General features: G+C 38.2%; 1 protein-coding gene across 21 annotated transcripts in view; it reads right to left on the bottom strand.

Moving 5' to 3' along the window:
- Nucleotides 1-16,882, bottom strand: part of nrxn3b (neurexin 3b) — a 375,053-nt gene that overhangs the window by 53,887 nt on the left and 304,284 nt on the right. For all 21 annotated transcript variants that reach the window (XM_051875968.1, XM_051875950.1, XM_051875962.1 and 18 more), the window contains one exon: nt 3,485-3,656. In XM_051875968.1, the coding sequence (XP_051731928.1) occupies nt 3,485-3,656 (172 nt within the window). The remainder of the gene's footprint in view (nt 1-3,484; nt 3,657-16,882) is intronic.

The following is a 16,882-nucleotide window of genomic DNA, read 5'->3' as shown; positions in this document are numbered from 1 at the left end:
AAGAAGAAATGTGTTAAGATATTGTCTGTCATTTGTTCAGAGAATGTAGTGCTCATAATAGTGATGAAGATATCTAGAAGGATCTATTAAATGTTCTTCCTCAGTTTTTACAATTACAGATACATAACTCTGGCATGTTCTCACTGATCATTTATAAGAATGATTTATCAATTTGTATTTAATATTGTGTCTTTAATGTGAGGAAGTCACTTGTCATAAGATTACATTTAAAAAATACAGACAAGTAGTAAAACATCAATTGCAGCATCGCCTTTTAAATATACTGTAAAACTAAGGAATTACTGATAGTCTGCCCTGATGGAAAGGTAATGGAGATATTGAAGAAGGGAAAAAGTTCCCAACTTCTCCCAGGAGAGCTTGAGGCTGTTGCTGCCCTTCAATTAGCTCTTTTGCCATCTGTTTCTTCAGAGTAAACAGACACACAACGGCCATAGTCCATCAACTGAAGTCATGTTTTCAACCCTGCAATGCCAGCAACTGAAGAATGTTATTCTGAAATCACATGGATAAAAAAAAAATGCTAATCTCACTCAAGTAAACTCTGCAGTGTGTATGAGTGACCTGTAAAAAACGTTTAAGTAAACACATTTCATGTAGTAGTCTACAGCACGTTTACAGCACTTAAGGTTTTAAAACTGTTTTAAAGACAAGATTAACCACTGACTGCAATTAAGAATGAAGAAAAAATAAAGTTTTTTGTTGTTGTTGCTGTTTTTGTTGTTTAAAACCAGAGGCTCTGTTCTCTCTTTTGATATATTGTATGTTTAGATATCCATACAACAAAATATACTGGGGGCCATGAAAGTTTTGTGAAAATGATAAAAAATGCTGCCGCTGACTGGCAACTTAAAAAAAAAAAAAAAAAAAAAAAAAAAAAAAAAATGCTAGCTGGGGAAATTAAACGTTAAATTTCTTCTTTTTGCCTTGCATTCAGTGTGCAGCGACAATTGCTTTGCCCATCACGCTTGATTAAAACATATGAATAAGCTCAGTGATCATGGGTACCCTGGATATTCTAACACCATGCCATGGCAACACAGCTGTGTGGATCTGGCAACAGATATTGAGCGAGGCAAGAATGCAAAGCATCACTGACGTGAAGCATTTCAAGTGCTATTCAGTCGATGAGTCTGAATCCTAGCCTGTAATTACTCAAGAGATGGCACAGCCTTTAACAGAGGAACTGAAATCAATAATTGTCAAATTAAAAACATGGAATGTCCTGCATATTACAAGTGTTTCAGTGTGTGTATGTGTATAATGTGTATAAAAAAGAGACAGAGAATTACCAAATCTGCAATTGAATGATGGCTGGAGGAAGTCAAGGAGCTCCACATAAAGACTAAATCAGAGGCAAAGCTTTCATGAAATTTGGAGAAAAATTTATTGGCTTTTTAATATTGAGTACTTGTCTGATTTAAAGCTGTGGGGTTTAATTGAGGCCAATATGTAACATTATTGATTGAATTCAGGGGAGCAATTGGTCTTGATGATCTATCAGCACAACTTAGTTGTTGTTAACTGTTTTTTTTTTTTTTGTTTGTTTTAAACCAGAATTCCACTGCAGATGACAGGTGGTTAATTCCACCCAAAGTTTAAGAAATAATGAGAGAAACAAATAAATAAAGAACTTTTTCAGTATGTACACTTTGCACAATATGCATTTTTTTTATTATTTATGGATTAACTGAACGGAATAACTGAAACCTTATAGAACTCAACTAAATGTATCCAGCAATACAGTACACTCAAGTTGATTATTCATTTTTTACAATGAATCCAAGCATTTATTATTATTATTATTATTTATTTATTTACAAAAATATATATTAAGAATGATTTTTTTTTTTATGTCATGGTATTTAGATAAACCGGACAACTGGATAATAAATGCAGGGTGAATTAGACATACATCATAGTGACGCCAACAATGTAGCATACTAGCTAGCTTATCAGAAGGATAGATGTATCATGGATGAAAGGAACAAACACACCAACAGACAGATGTGTTTAAAGGCAAACTGACTGAAAGACTATTAGACTTAGACTATTAGACTATTGTTCCTTGCAGGGTGTTTTTTCTGTTTGACGAGTCATGTTAATATCATCAACAAGGTTATGAAAATATGCAATGTAAACACCAGATCTCAAAGCGATTCTGTAGAGATCCTCAATTCTGTGTAAAAATATCCCATCATTTAAAATACTGCTACTCCCACAAGGAATGTCTACTGAATGAATGTTTCACATAGACTACATCATTATATCATTACATCATGTCTCTGAGACTAATGAGAGACTGAATGATGCAAGAGCTTCAGCAGAAGCCACTACACACCTCCAGCCGCTGTGCAGGTTTATTTATCTATGTACACAAATTACATGTATTGAGTTTGGCCATTTAGGACATTTCAGGTGTTATATTTAGCTTTAAGTGTGGATAATAGTCTGTTAGGGAAATGGCATGCTATCTCTGGCTCTTTGTCAGTGTCCATAACAGATCCAGCTTGAATAGCGAGCTAATGTTGTTGCAGCATTAGCCTGTGTCCTTCTGCCTGTCCCCTCTGCCTGCATATTGGCCATTTTAAGGTTATCTCTCTTTATAAATACCTGCCATTGAATACAGCTTGAGTAACCCTGACGAGAGCTGCTCTCTAATTGGACGAGAAGTGCAAGGGCCAGATATCCCACAGAGGGTGCCGAAGCAACAGAGACATCAAAGTGGAGGACACAGAACCCAAATTAATTGAGTGTGAAGGGTTTTTGAGAGTTTTTTTCGATAGTGTTTGAGGGCAGTATTTCAGCACGCCCTATTTCTCCATGTAGCTTGAGCTTCTATAACAAATCTCTGCTGCATTTGATGAACTCATTTGTATTCATCCATCATTGCTGGCTTCCTAAGTCTGAGAGTCACAGATACACAGAGGTCTGGGGCTCATTCTCCCGCAGCTGCTGTAGCTGCCACAATACTGCCTTAAACCCGTGCCCTGCTCTTCCCTCTGCCTTTCAAAACCTCTCAAAAGCAGCTGGCCAGATGTCATGGTGCTAATCGCGGGGACAAAGGCAACGGCTTGGCCTGCCATTGTGCATAGGCCAGGTGCCCAGGCTTGATTACTTCCACATATGAATGTTACAGAGGACAATTAAGAAAGTAACGCAAGCCAAATCAATCGAGTTAAGTGGCATTTGCTTTCTTTTTTGCAGTGTCCTTTCTCTTCTTTCTCTGTGCCTTTCCCTCAGCAGAATGGAGATCAGTGTTATAATTATGAACACCTGTTCCCATTTCTGAAAATTTCACATGCCTTGAAACATGCAGATTAAAAATTAAATTGGCAGGAAAATTATGTTGTTCCTTGCCTTACAACCCTTGATTTCCTTGAGAGCATGTGGTATCCAGTGGATTTAACATTAAAAACTAGCTTCTTTTTAAGAAACATCACTTTGGTTAATAAGCAGGTGTTACCTGATGGAAAGTGTTCGTTGATAGGCCAGTTGTCCACCTGTAAGGTGGCGTTTCCCCCATTCCTTGTGAAGCGCACCACATGATATTTTCCATCGTTGACTTCTGTAGTCATCTCTTTGACACTGATGTCCACTGTACCGATGTTGAACGTTACACCCACCTTGCCTTCTTCCTGTAATAGAAACAACCCAATCTTGTCAGTCTAGCAACACCAAACGGACGATTTAAGTTAGCGTAAAAGGTTTAGGGATGCATTGATCCGATACTGAGTATCGATATTTGTCTGATACGGACCTTTTTGTCAGATCAGGTATTGGTTAGATAAGACCGATCCAAATCCGATACTGTGCGTTACCCATGGTTGTTACTCTCAGGCTCAAAAAAGGACAAAATAAAGTAAAATAATGTATATATATACATTACATGTCATTTTCCATTCAGCATCTTCAAACAGCATGTCTCATATACATAATCTGAATAGAAATGTTTTAAAAGGACTGTATTTTACTGGAGTTTACTGGTGATTCTGAATGGTGTGGTAATTGATTAGACCACTGGCGTATAGGGCTTAATAAAACGTGTGATTTACACAGTAAATCGAATTTAAAACTCTGATGAAAAAGGCTTAGTAAATTTTTGGACAGATGCAATACGCTCTGTTGCGGTGATGCACACAGTATCTCTTCTCTTTGTTCCCTAACTCCTATGAACTTTTTATTGTGTAGAGAGGCTGGCCCGTGACTCCATGTTACTTGCTTTAAGTGCATAATCATAGTACTGGGATGCACATAAACGCTTTTGTGCTGCTCTGCATTTGAGTATATGTGTTACAGTGGCTGGTGTATTAAGCACACGACGAGGAGATAGGAGATAAGTCTTTTACTAGATAATCCACAGAAGAGTACAGGAACAGGCAGGAACATACACCAACACATACATAAACGATACCGGACAACACATGACAGGAAACACAGGGCTTATATACAAAGGATAACAAGGTGGTGATTGAACACAGCTGAATGTGATGATTGGTGATCAGTTACCATGGTGAATGACAAGTGGCGGGAAATAGAACAACAACAAGTCCAAAATGTGTCCAAAACAGAGTGCACATGTAACATATCGCCCCCTCCCGGAAAGGTGCGTCCTCGCGCCGTGGAGAGGGGAGGATGATGATGAGATGCAGAAGATGGTGTAGGAGGTGGCTCAGGAGGCGGACGGCTAACCGGGAGGAGGCGAAGTGCAGGAGTCCAGGGAGGTGCAGAAGGTGGTGAAGTCCAGGGAGGTGAAGATGGTGGAGAAATCCAGTGATTGGCCTTGAGCAGAGGAGTCCAGATGTTGCTCCAGGCCACAGCCAGGACGGCGACCCATGGCGGCGTTGCTGGAGGGAGGAGCCGAGGTGGTGAATCGCTCCAGACAACCTTGGGGAGGCGTGGAAGCAGCGCAGCCGATGTAGATGGGTCCTGGGGCAAAGACAGAGAGCCGAAGGAGCGGAGTGATGCCGATGGTCTCGAAGTCCGCGACGGAGTCACAGCGACGACCCCCCGAGGCAGCAGCAGGGTACCGGAGGGCTGAGGTGGAGCTGGAACGACTGAGGGCCGAGGCGGAGTCTGAGGGGAAGCGGAGCCCATCGGAGCCATAGGGGTGGAGGGTCGGAGAAACTCGAACGACCCGTAGGTCCGTGGCGATGTGATGGCGATGTCTGACCCAGGCGGAGTTGCAGGACCGAGGGAGTCCAGTGGAGCCGAACGCTCGATGGTCACTGCTGTAGACGAGGGTGGAAGGAGCGGCGGCGGAGGAGTCAGGATGATGAGCCGAGGTGTAATGACGTGACCTGAGGCCGGAGGCGGAGCCGCAGAATCCTTATCGCCTGAGGCTGGCTCACAGCAGGCCCCAGGTGTAGCCACACCACTGAGAGGAGGCTGGTGTAGAGCTGAGGGCGTGATGTGAGACAGCGAAGGCTGGGTAGCAGGCAAGGTTGTGGGCTGGAGAACAGGCTGAATAGCAGAGGGACTAGAACAAACAAAGTCATTATCAGTGGTTTTGAGAGGAGGTGGGAGAGGGAGGCTGGGCGGGACCAGTTCATCCAAAATGGAAATGACGGTTTCATGAGGAATTAACTGAGGTAAGGAATCCTCTCCAAAGTCACCACAAAAGTCTCCAGTGTCTGCCTGGTACTCACTCTCAGTGGCGGGAGTGTGGGCGGGACTCCATTCCAACCCCTCGTCTTCCACACTGTCTCCCTCGGCGATGGTAACAGCAAACTCACACACCTGGTCAGACACGCTGGGCTCCGTCTCCGTGCCGATGTTAAGCTCAGTCGTTCCGCTGGTCGCTGGCTCCTGCATCGTGGTGGAGGCGGGCTCTCTGTCTTCGGTGGGGTCGCGCTGTCTTTCCACGCCGTCTGAGGGTTCCTGGCTGGGCACTGGAGTGGGAGTGGGTCGTTGTCGCAGAAATCCACGGTCATTGACGATCCACATGACGCCAGTACCCACTCCACAGGTCCTTCCCCGGACAGCAGCGCTTTGGTGGCGGTGTTCAGGCCAGCAAACAGAAAGTTGCAAAGGCTGCTGTCCGGGTAATGTGTCAATGATGCGAGGAGCAAAAAATTGTCCAAATGTTCCTTGAGGGAGCGGTCCTTCTGCTCAAGGCAGAGCAACAGAAATGCGGGTGTGTACATCGTGACGGTAACGAAAAGTGCAACACGAAAAACACTGACACGGAAAACAAAAAAACACGCCGCAATCTGTCTTAACTGTTAGGTCCGGTATTCTGTTACAGTGGCTGGTGTATTAAGCACACGACGAGGAGATAGGAGATAAGATAAGTCTTTTACTAGATAATCCACAGAAGAGTACAGGAACAGGCAGGAACATACACCAACACATACATAAACGATATCGGACAACACATGACAGGAAACACAGGGCTTATATACAAAGGATAACAAGGTGGTGATTGAACACAGCTGAATGTGATGATTGGTGATCAGTTACCATGGTGAATGACAAGTGGCGGGAAATAGAACAACAACAAGTCCAAAATGTGTCCAAAACAGAGTGCACATGTAACAATATGTGTGTGTGTGTGTGTGTATTTCTTATTATTTATAATGAATTATTGTGTAGGCAAGGCACATTAACCCCCAATCGCTCCCCGGGCACCACAGCAAAAATGTCTGCCTACTGCTCCGGGTGGTTGTGTCAAAGGTTTGCAGTGTGTGTGTGTGTTCACTACTTACTCCTAATATGTGTGCACTAAATTGGATGGGTTAAATGCAGAGGACAAATTCTGAGTATGGGTTACCATACTTGACCTTCACAATGATTAAGAAAAAACAGTACTGGTTTTGGACTGGCATCTGTATCTGCAGACACTCAAGACTGCGGTATTGGTATCAGGCAAAAAATGGTATCAAGCATCCCTAAAAAGGATGTAGGTGCTAGCTTAATTAACAGGAAACATTTGCATGTTAAAGTGATCCACTTTTAGAAACCTCCTCAAAGATGCTTTCAATGAGAGCACGCAAATGGAATTGGATGCCAAGACTGGTGCGTTTTTTAAATCCAGTTGATAAGAATTAGCTGGCAACAGGAATGTGGGGCATGCACGTAACGATGACTAATGTGTTTCGTACCGACCTACTGCAAATTCACAAACATATCCTCTTCCACCTTTCACATATGTATCCCGTATGGTTTTCATTTGGGGACTCTTCATAACTCCCTGATGGAGAACTAAGACAACATTCCCCGTTTTCTTTTGAACAATTTACTACTGGCACTATCCGCCAAGTTTCACTGTTACAAATTCATGTTCACATAGCCATCACAAAAGGGTTTCAAGGCATGCCAGACTCAATGGAGTGCATTTCCTTTCTTATGTCATTTGTTTTAATCCCCACCAGGACTCTTGAAGGTGTAATTACCTGTCCTCAAGGCATGGCACAAAGGAAGACATTTTTCAAACAAAAGGGAAGGTAAATAAATACATGGATGTGCTGTACTGAAGTGTGTGCTAAATTAATCTGCCACCACACGCTTCAGCTTTCACTGTTCCTCAATGTTTTCCGAGGGCTTCCCAAGACTCCCAGCATGCTCCACCTACAATGAATGTAACCTAAGACCTGCCGATGAGGGCACAATTGACAATTAACGTGGAGGTGCATTGAATTATTTTAATGAGAGGTGTATCATGAATGTTAATTTAGTGAAGGCAGACCAAAAGCTGAAGAACGATGCATTGATATGCACTGTTTGCACTCTCCATTGGAGCCAAGAAAAGCAGTGCAGTATAGTAACCTGATCTAAGAGTCTGTTTAAGCTTTCTGATTATAGCTGCACTATACATGGCACAACTTTTGCAAATTCCCATAAAGTAATAGCTGGATGGGCAGGACCATATGATTATTATATCATAGTTCAGACAGTTTCCGTTATGAGGGCAGAAATGATAACAAATAGAAGTGAGTCAGAAGGCTTCAGTACAAATTTCTCTGAAGACTGGCATCTCTGTCTAGCTCACCGATTCTGTCTCTACCGGAAGCAACATTTGCTCAATTTTAAAACCTAGAGAGCTGACTACTGAGGCAGCACTTTAAACCATCAGCACACTCTAGACGAAAAGGAAAGAAATGTAATTATGCTGCCTCCTTGGATACCTCGTTTTGCCAAATTCTAAGGCAGCCTATATTGCATCCTTTACACAGAAGCCTTGTGGTGAGCTCCATGAAAAAAAAAGAAAAAAAAAAATCCCAAAATGGCAGGTAAGACCATAGATTTTAGGGGTGGGACAGTTCGCTGTAAAAACGATTCGGCATGTGCTTGCACCGCGGTTCATCCCAAATCTGACGAAGCATCTATAATATGGTTTGTTGAAAACAATGTGCAAAACAGACAGACGGATTCGGCTAATGTATGTTTCAGTCGATGGATATGCATTCTAGTTTCCCAATACGTTACAACAGCGATGATCAAAAGAACATGGACAAAACAGTCACTCGTTGTAAACAAATGCTCAATGACGTGCCTAAAGCTCTATGACCAGTCATTTACGCCGTCATCACCCGAGTGTTGGTGAGACCTGAACATCTCACGTTGCTATCTGTATTTAAACTAAACTCATTTAAACCTTGCCAATTTAAACATTCATCCGTAAGACGCGATAGAGAACGCAGTGAGGAGATTTGTGTGTACTCATCTGAAGCGCGTACATGGAGAGCCACGTCACAGCGCGCAAATACTCTCACGCAAATTCTCTCACGCAAATTCTCTTTCAAGTCTTGCACCTAAACGGACAAATTCACACAAAAATTATGTCAACATGCCCATCTTAGCAAGTATCCTAACAAATATAGTAGGTTATGTCTTAAGAAAAAAATGAGACAGACAACACATGTGTATCAGTATCAGTGTACTGGATCTTTGAATTATGTCTTAAAGGGACAGCAGTCTAATATTCCTGCTCTCTATGTTTTTAATGTTAATCAAACGACAAAAGACGAATAAATCACTCTTGACTGAATAGCTTTTGTAACTTCAATAATGTTTCATCTTTATTTAACTATTCAAAGAAGTTTATATGCAGTGTTATTTTATATTTGATTACTTCATTCAATTTCTGTACCTGAAAGCTGTTAGATAGCCTACCTGAAAAACCTGTAAAGCATTGTTTATTTTATTTGTATCTTAGCTCTCATGTATTTATTTGTGCTGTTTCTTGTAGTTAGATTATTTGTTTTTATTTTCTTTATCTTTATTTGACAATTGTCCTATTTTTTACTGAACATAGCATATACCGATCTGTACCGAAACCGTGAATCTAAAACCGTGAGAAATCTGAACCTAATAGATATGTATACGTAGATGCCACATTCGACCGCTTCAGACACATCGGTGTGCCCGCCATATTGGAGCGGTCAGTGTGTCATCACTCACAGTAAGAATCAATGATGCCACAACATTGCACAGCTTCTGGCTGTGAAACCGCCAAGATTTAAATTCCAGAGGAAATGGGATAACCTTTTACAGGTGAGAATGTGTTGGTTTGTGTTTTTATATGTATTAACTCAAGGTTTTTACTATGGTTTTTACTATGGTACTATTTTTAATGTTGTGTTAGCTAACTCCTACGTCTTGTTTTATTAGTTCAGTTCAGTTTAGTATAGTATAGTTAATTTATTTAACAGGGACCATGCACAATACAAATGTTGTGCCAGAGTTAGCTAAACAGCTAATTTGCATCTGTAGTCCCTGGGCAGGATGTTGTTACATAGAATTACAGAACTCCATTACAATTCAGAAGTTCAATCACAATATCACAATGTCACAAATTACAATATCAAATCAGAAATAATAATAATAATAATAATAATAATAATTAATAATCACATGATTGATTTTTCTTAAGCCATATTTTAAGTGCAGTTTTAAAAGTACTAAATGTTGTACATTCTCTAACATGAACAGGTACCGAATTCCATCTTTCTGCTGCTCTAAATGAGAAAGCTGACTGTCTAAAGGCAGTTTTCTTAAATTTACCTGAACAGTCGCCTCTAACAGATGCTCTGGTTTTCCTAGAATTGTCCTTACAGAAAGTCACACATTGTTTAAGAGGTGGTGGAGCAAGATCATGAATTAATTTATGCATCAAACACATATCAGCAAAAAATAAAAAACTGTCAAACATCAATAATTTATAATTTTTGATAATAATGCAATGATGATAACTCCTTTTTTTTTTTTTTTGTCTAAAACTTTCACAGCTTGTTTATAAAGTATATACAATGGTTTTAAAGTTGTTACACTTGTTTGAGACCAGCTTGTAGCACAATATGATAAATGAGAAAGAATCGTTGTGTGCATAAATAATTTAGCAGCAGCCAGAGGTAACTGATGCCTAATATTCCTAAAAATCCTTAAGCTTGCTCTAACACTCCTAGAAACCATTTTTATATGTTTTTTAAAATTTAAATTTGAATCTACAATCATACCCAAATATTTAAAATGCTCAACAATATTTATTGCTTCTCCTTTAATTAAAATATCTGGTTGATGCTCATCAGGTTTTTTTTATAGAAAAGTACATTCCCACAGTTTTACTCACATTAAGAGTAAGACAAGATTGAGTTAACCAATCTGAGATTTTGTTCAGTGCAGCAGTAAGTTTGATAGCAGCTTGTTCTTTTGTTTTAGCATAGGTATAGATAACTGTATCATCTGCATACATCTGAAACTGGACCTCTGGGCATACCATAGGCAGATCATTAATATATAAACTAAATAAAATTGGTCCAAGAGTCGATCCCTGTGGGACTCCAATAGTGCAGTCAAGAAAGGATGAGCATATGTTATTAATTCTAGTACATTGTTTTCTTAAATTTAAATATGATTCCATCCATGTTATTGTAATAATAGAAAAACTAAACTTTGACAATTTAGATAAAAATACATTATGATTGACAGTATCAAAGGCCTTCTTAAAATCAAGTTAGACAGCACCAACAACACCTCCTCTGTCAAGACTGTATTTATTTTTGTTCAACTAAGTAACAGTTTGCTGTCTCTGTAGAATGATGTGCCCTAAATCCAAACTGCATAGGATGTAGTTGAAAATAGTCAAGATTTAAATACTATATTAACTGATTACAGACTACCTTTTCAATTACATTGGAATCCACTGTGTTAGTTTGTTATTGTGTTAGTTTAGTTATTTAGTGTGTTAGTTTAGTTATTGTGTTAGTTTAGCAGATATTGATATTCATACCTGTGTCTAACTAAGGTTGCAGACACATGACTCTCGAATGTTCATGGATTGGCTTTGTCCGTTCCAATATGGTGGACTGGTTACGTATAGCAGCCCATAGAAACAGCAGCTAATGAAGCATCTATGTATATATATCTATGGGTAAGACTATACAAATGTTAATAAGTGTATAAATAAACATTTAATTAATTGTCTAGAAAAAATAGTCCAGGATAATTAAAAAGTAACTTTTTTACCCAATATTTTTTGTGCTATGTATATTAATGCTTACTGGAGTATCGTGCCATTAGATTAACAACACACTACAGCCAATCTCTACTCAAATTAACGACAAGTTGAGTCTTCCAGAGCACTATTTGTGTGGCATGTGGAGTTGCTGCATAAGTTGAAGTGTTCCAAATCAGTCACTCAGTACGCAGAAGGCAGCTCTCTAAGTTTTGGTTCCCTACTTGCATTTCCAGACTGGCGTGATTGACATTTCCAATTACACTGCATTGGCCAACAACATTTCTTTGTCTTTTCAAAGAATGGAATGGTAAAGGTAAATTGTATTTTAAAGAAAATAAAACCATTCACAATGATGATAACAATAATGACTGGCCATTGTTACACACTATTATAGTCAATTTCAACTTCCATATTCAAGCTATTGAGCAACATTAACACATTATGGTGAGAAAGCACACACTGGCCCTATTTTAACAATCTAAGCATATGGCCTAAGCGCACGGTGCAAGTGCACTTAGGGGCATGTCCAAATCCACTTTTTCTGGTTTAACGATGGTCTAAAAGGGCTGTCCCTATTCTCTTAATGAATAATGGGTGGGTTTTGGGCATAATGGGCAATAAACCAATCAGAGTCTCATCTCCCATTCCCTTTAAAAGCCAGTTGCGCTCACGCCATGGCGGATTTGCTATTTAGATGGCGGAATTTGCAAGCAGAAAAACTAAATGCTTCTCTAGCGAGGGAACGGATCTGCTCATGCGTGAGGTTAAAGTGTGTGAGCAGGCCACCTACGGGACAAGCCGGTTTCCACCAAAGCATTTTTATCTTTATGCAAACAATAATAATCTTTTACATTGTAATCCTTTTATTTTTAATATTTGGCATGTTTGTGTGCTGCTGCACATCCCTGTGTGTGTAATAAGCAGAGTGTACACGCATTGTGCACCAGCCTATAGGCGCATATTACTAATGCGCTCTTTAAATAACAAAAAAAATATTGCGCCATTGACTTTAGACCAGGTTTGAGTTGGTCAATGGCGCAGTCTATTTCAGTTGCCTCAAAATAGCAACGCGACAACAATGCACCTGAACACACCTCGTTTTCAGACCAACATGCCCATGGGCACACAAATGGGCGAAAATGCATTTGGTATTTAAAAACATGGCGCAGGACGTGAAAACGATAACTGCGTCGGGCTGAAACTAGCAAAAAACACTTGCGTTGCGCCTGGCGCCACATTGCGCTAGGTGTATGATAGGGCCCTTTATATTGCTTTTTTCATTTGAAAGGGAACAGCACAAGACTGATACTTGTTGAATGTTGCACTTTCTCTGATATAATACCTGATGTCTCACAGGTGGCGGCAAACATTTAGAAGGTTATTGCAGAATTTCACTGCGACAGAGAGCATAATGTCTGGTGTTTCTCCACCGTGGGTGGTACCAGGGTAGCCAAGAGTGATAAAAGTAATTTGAGTTGCAGCAGGAGCCTGCACCGATGAAGAAGGGCTCTATCTCTCCCCCATGTAACGTTCACTGACATCAGTAATAAGCTACACAATCCAATTCTGTCCCTCCGATCAATGGCTCCAACAAAAAGTCAGCCCCAGGCATCAAATCTCTCCCAGAAAGCCTCTATCGTTGAGGCAGCCTGCAGACAGGAGCACAGTACCTTGATCTCTTGGCAAGGGACTGAGCCATATGCATCCACCATCATCAGTGAAAGCAAAACAGAGGGCAAACAATAGCCTTCAATCTTTTTACAGCAAATGTTTATGTTATAATTAGAGTCTTTTCAATTGCTTTGTCCAAAAACCAGTTTGATTCCCCCTGCAGTTCTGCATTCACATTGAATCACTTGGCTCAGAACTGTGGGATGTTTGCAACATCAACATTCTAGTGCAGTTCTAGTGACAGCTGTTGACCACTGTAGCTAGATAACAACTTAGGAATAGTTACCGGTTTCATAACCCCCCCTTTTTTTTGTAATTAAATTATTTTATCTTGACATACACAGATCAGCACTTGTGTCAGGTACAAAGAATGCAAAAAATGCAAGCTGCTCGCCAAAGGTAATTTCTGCAGAGACAAGCAGCAATGAGCAATGCATTGTGCTATAATAGGCAAATTAACTGTAATCAATACATTTTCATTTCAGCAAGTAATTCTGGAATGAAAGCAATCCAATCTTTCTTGGTGTGCACTAGAAAAAAAAAAAAAAATAGCATACACCAACCAAAATCTGATGTCAAACATACTGGAGAAAAAGTTGCTGTCGGAAAGTGTTCAAATACTAATTAACTTTCCAGTAATGTATGTGTGATGGCAATACCTTATATTTACAACTTTAACTATTTGCTTTACCCTACATTTACAATTCAGACACTGAATAACATTTTTTTTAGTTGTAAAATGTCAATGGTGTTGGCTTATGTTCAGATATTTTTAGCAAAAAATATTAACACAATATATTACTCTCTATATTTTCAATATACATTAAATAATTTAATATTATGATCGTTCATATATAAGGAAGTAAAGAAATATAACAAGTAAATATACTGTCACATATTTTTCAATACATGAAAAGCAGCAATTCCTTATTCAATATGTTGTAATACATTAACACAATATATTATTCTGTATACTTTCAGTATACAGTAAATCATACTGATCGTTCATATATAAGGAAATATATTTTCTTTGCGTAAGGGAAACAACCATGCGACCTTTGATGAGGGCATCCAGTATCAAATACTTAACTAACCATTGTGTATAGATTTACATAGGCTATCTACATGACCTAAGGGGTAAATTTAGCATGAGGTTAGAGCTCATCAAAACGATATCACGGCACATGCAGGGGATGAATCGATTGAATGAGATTAATGGCCTCTCGTTTGAATCAGGGCCTTCTCCGCCAGTCGGCCGTGAAACGTGATTTTGTGATATTTGGAGGGTGGCAGTGAACATTTGTAGCATTTTGAAGTCTAGAGGGTCCCCATCATTAGGGAAAGTGATGACCCTGTCAAGACCCTCCTGCACATTTAATTCCTAAATTAATATTACAGCGTGAATGGAATAGAAACATTCCTGAATATTTGAAGCAGAGACTTTTGCATAAACGTTGATAATGAGTATAAATGTGTCTCAAAGCAGAGACACTACATAACGCACACCAACAATAGATTTCAATATATTTTTGAATGCCATATTAATCTATATTTTATTCTTTCAAAATTTAGCTCATTCACACTTTAAAGAAAAAAAGAAATAGTTGAGACAGGGGAGAGTTGACACTGTCAGTTTAAACACTTATAAACAGAGATTAAATCCCTATCATACATGACCATCATCCTTCTGAGGTGACCATAGAAGTTGTACATTTCTGTGTACAAATAAAGAATTTACATAATAAAAAAAAATATTTTGAGGCAGAAAAATAAACATTTTTCCCTGTTACAATTCACAGATAAAAGAAAAGCTTAACATTTCAAAACAACTATAATTTGCAGATTAATTTGGGAAAGTTATGTCTAATTTTGTAATAAAGTGTACCGATGCATGTCTTTTTGAATATATGCTAGCAATAAGCTAATTAAGTAATAAATTATGTGAAACTAATTCCCTCTCCATTCATTATACACTTCCTCAAACTTCCTCAGCCTAGAACAGTCTGTGCGATCTCTGTATTACTAATTTTAGGAGAAGTGCTGCTAGGCAGATACTCCATACCATATACTCTGAGTCATGCTAAGGAGAAAAAATGTCAGGTAACACTTTATAATAACTGCACACTATGAAGAATTAGTTAAGCATTAGTAAACAGTCAATTCATCATTTATAAAGCATTAATAGACATTAATAAGAAGTTTATAAATACACCTATAAATGCTTTGTTCTTGATTTATAAGCATATCTATAATGTGTTTAATAATTGTACTTTCATACTTTATTAATGATCAATTTATCATTTCTAAATTAAGTATTACATTATTTACAAACCAGTTATTTAGGAGTTGTCAGTGGTTCATAAGATCATTTAGGAAATGTAAGTAAATAATTAATAAACTATGTAAATGTACATTTATACATCTTATTATTTAGACATATAGTAATAGTTACTCAGTGTGTTAATAAATGCTTTATTAATACATATTCCTACTGTAATTCATGATTAATTTGGGTAGTTATAAAACATTTAGAAGTAGAACTATTTTTGTGAGCTCATCTAAAGTGAGGACTATTTATGCTTCGTAAAGCTTTACAAAGGAGATTTAAAGGCTCAGTGATCTTCTGCACTGCTGTTCTCTAATATTTTAAAGTTAGTATTGAGGTAGTTTTGACACTATGAAATATTTTATTACATTATTATTGTTTTATAAAAAACATTATTTGTTGTATTTTGGAACTCCTGTAATCCAGTGTTGGCACTGGTAATTTATTCAGCAATGTTTACACTTTACAGAAATTTATTTTTATATCAGATTGCAAAAGCTTAGTTTCATTTTACTGCACAGTTATTTTTTTCTGGAGGAGTACAGGGATTTTTATTTTCTTTGAAATTGCAGACGTTTACTTTGAAACAAGTTACCTATCGTAAAGTTTCATTTTTTTTCCTTGAAATAAATATTTCTATGTTCTGTATCTCTTAAATCTCCTTTAATAAAAGCTTTACGAGGCATGAATAGTCCTCACTTTAGATAAGCTCACAAAAATAGTTAACTGACAACTACTAAATGTTTTATAACTACCTGAATTAATCATGAATTGCAGTAGAAATTTGTGTTAATAAAGCATCTATTAACACATGGAGTAACTATTACTATATGTCTAAATAATAAGATGCATAAATGTACATTTAAATTGTTTATTTATCATTTACTTACACTTTATAAATGATCTTATGAACCACTGACGACAACTAAAGAACTGGTTTATAAATAATGTAATACTTAATTTAGAAATTATAAATTGGTCATTAATAAAGTATGAAAATACATTTATTAAACAAATTATAGATATACTTATAAATCAAGAACAAAGCATTTATAGGTGTTTTTATAAACTGCTTACTAATGTCTATTAATGCTTTATAAATGATGAACTAACTATTTACTAATGCTTAACTAATGCTTCATAGAGTGAGTTATTCTGAAGTGTTACCAACAGTCTTATTTGCTTAAATAAATGTAATTTATAGGATATATATTACTGCCTTATAGGAGTGTCACCCAAAATTAGCCTCCAGCTCTTTGCATGAAGAAAAGAGGAGCAGATGCAAACTGATTGTGGAGAGTAACGGCTTTGACTCACTCTTTGCTCAAAGTCAAACACCCAATCTTCACTTTGATCTTTTTTTTTTTCTCTGGGTCAGAGTTATTAAATATTTACCTTGCACTGCCTGT

The sequence above is a fragment of the Ctenopharyngodon idella genome, chromosome 20, assembly GCF_019924925.1.
Source record: "Ctenopharyngodon idella isolate HZGC_01 chromosome 20, HZGC01, whole genome shotgun sequence".
Lineage (NCBI taxonomy): Eukaryota > Metazoa > Chordata > Actinopteri > Cypriniformes > Xenocyprididae > Ctenopharyngodon > Ctenopharyngodon idella.
Note: the sequence above shows the minus strand (reverse complement) of the source record. Positions and strands in the feature narration are given on the sequence as shown.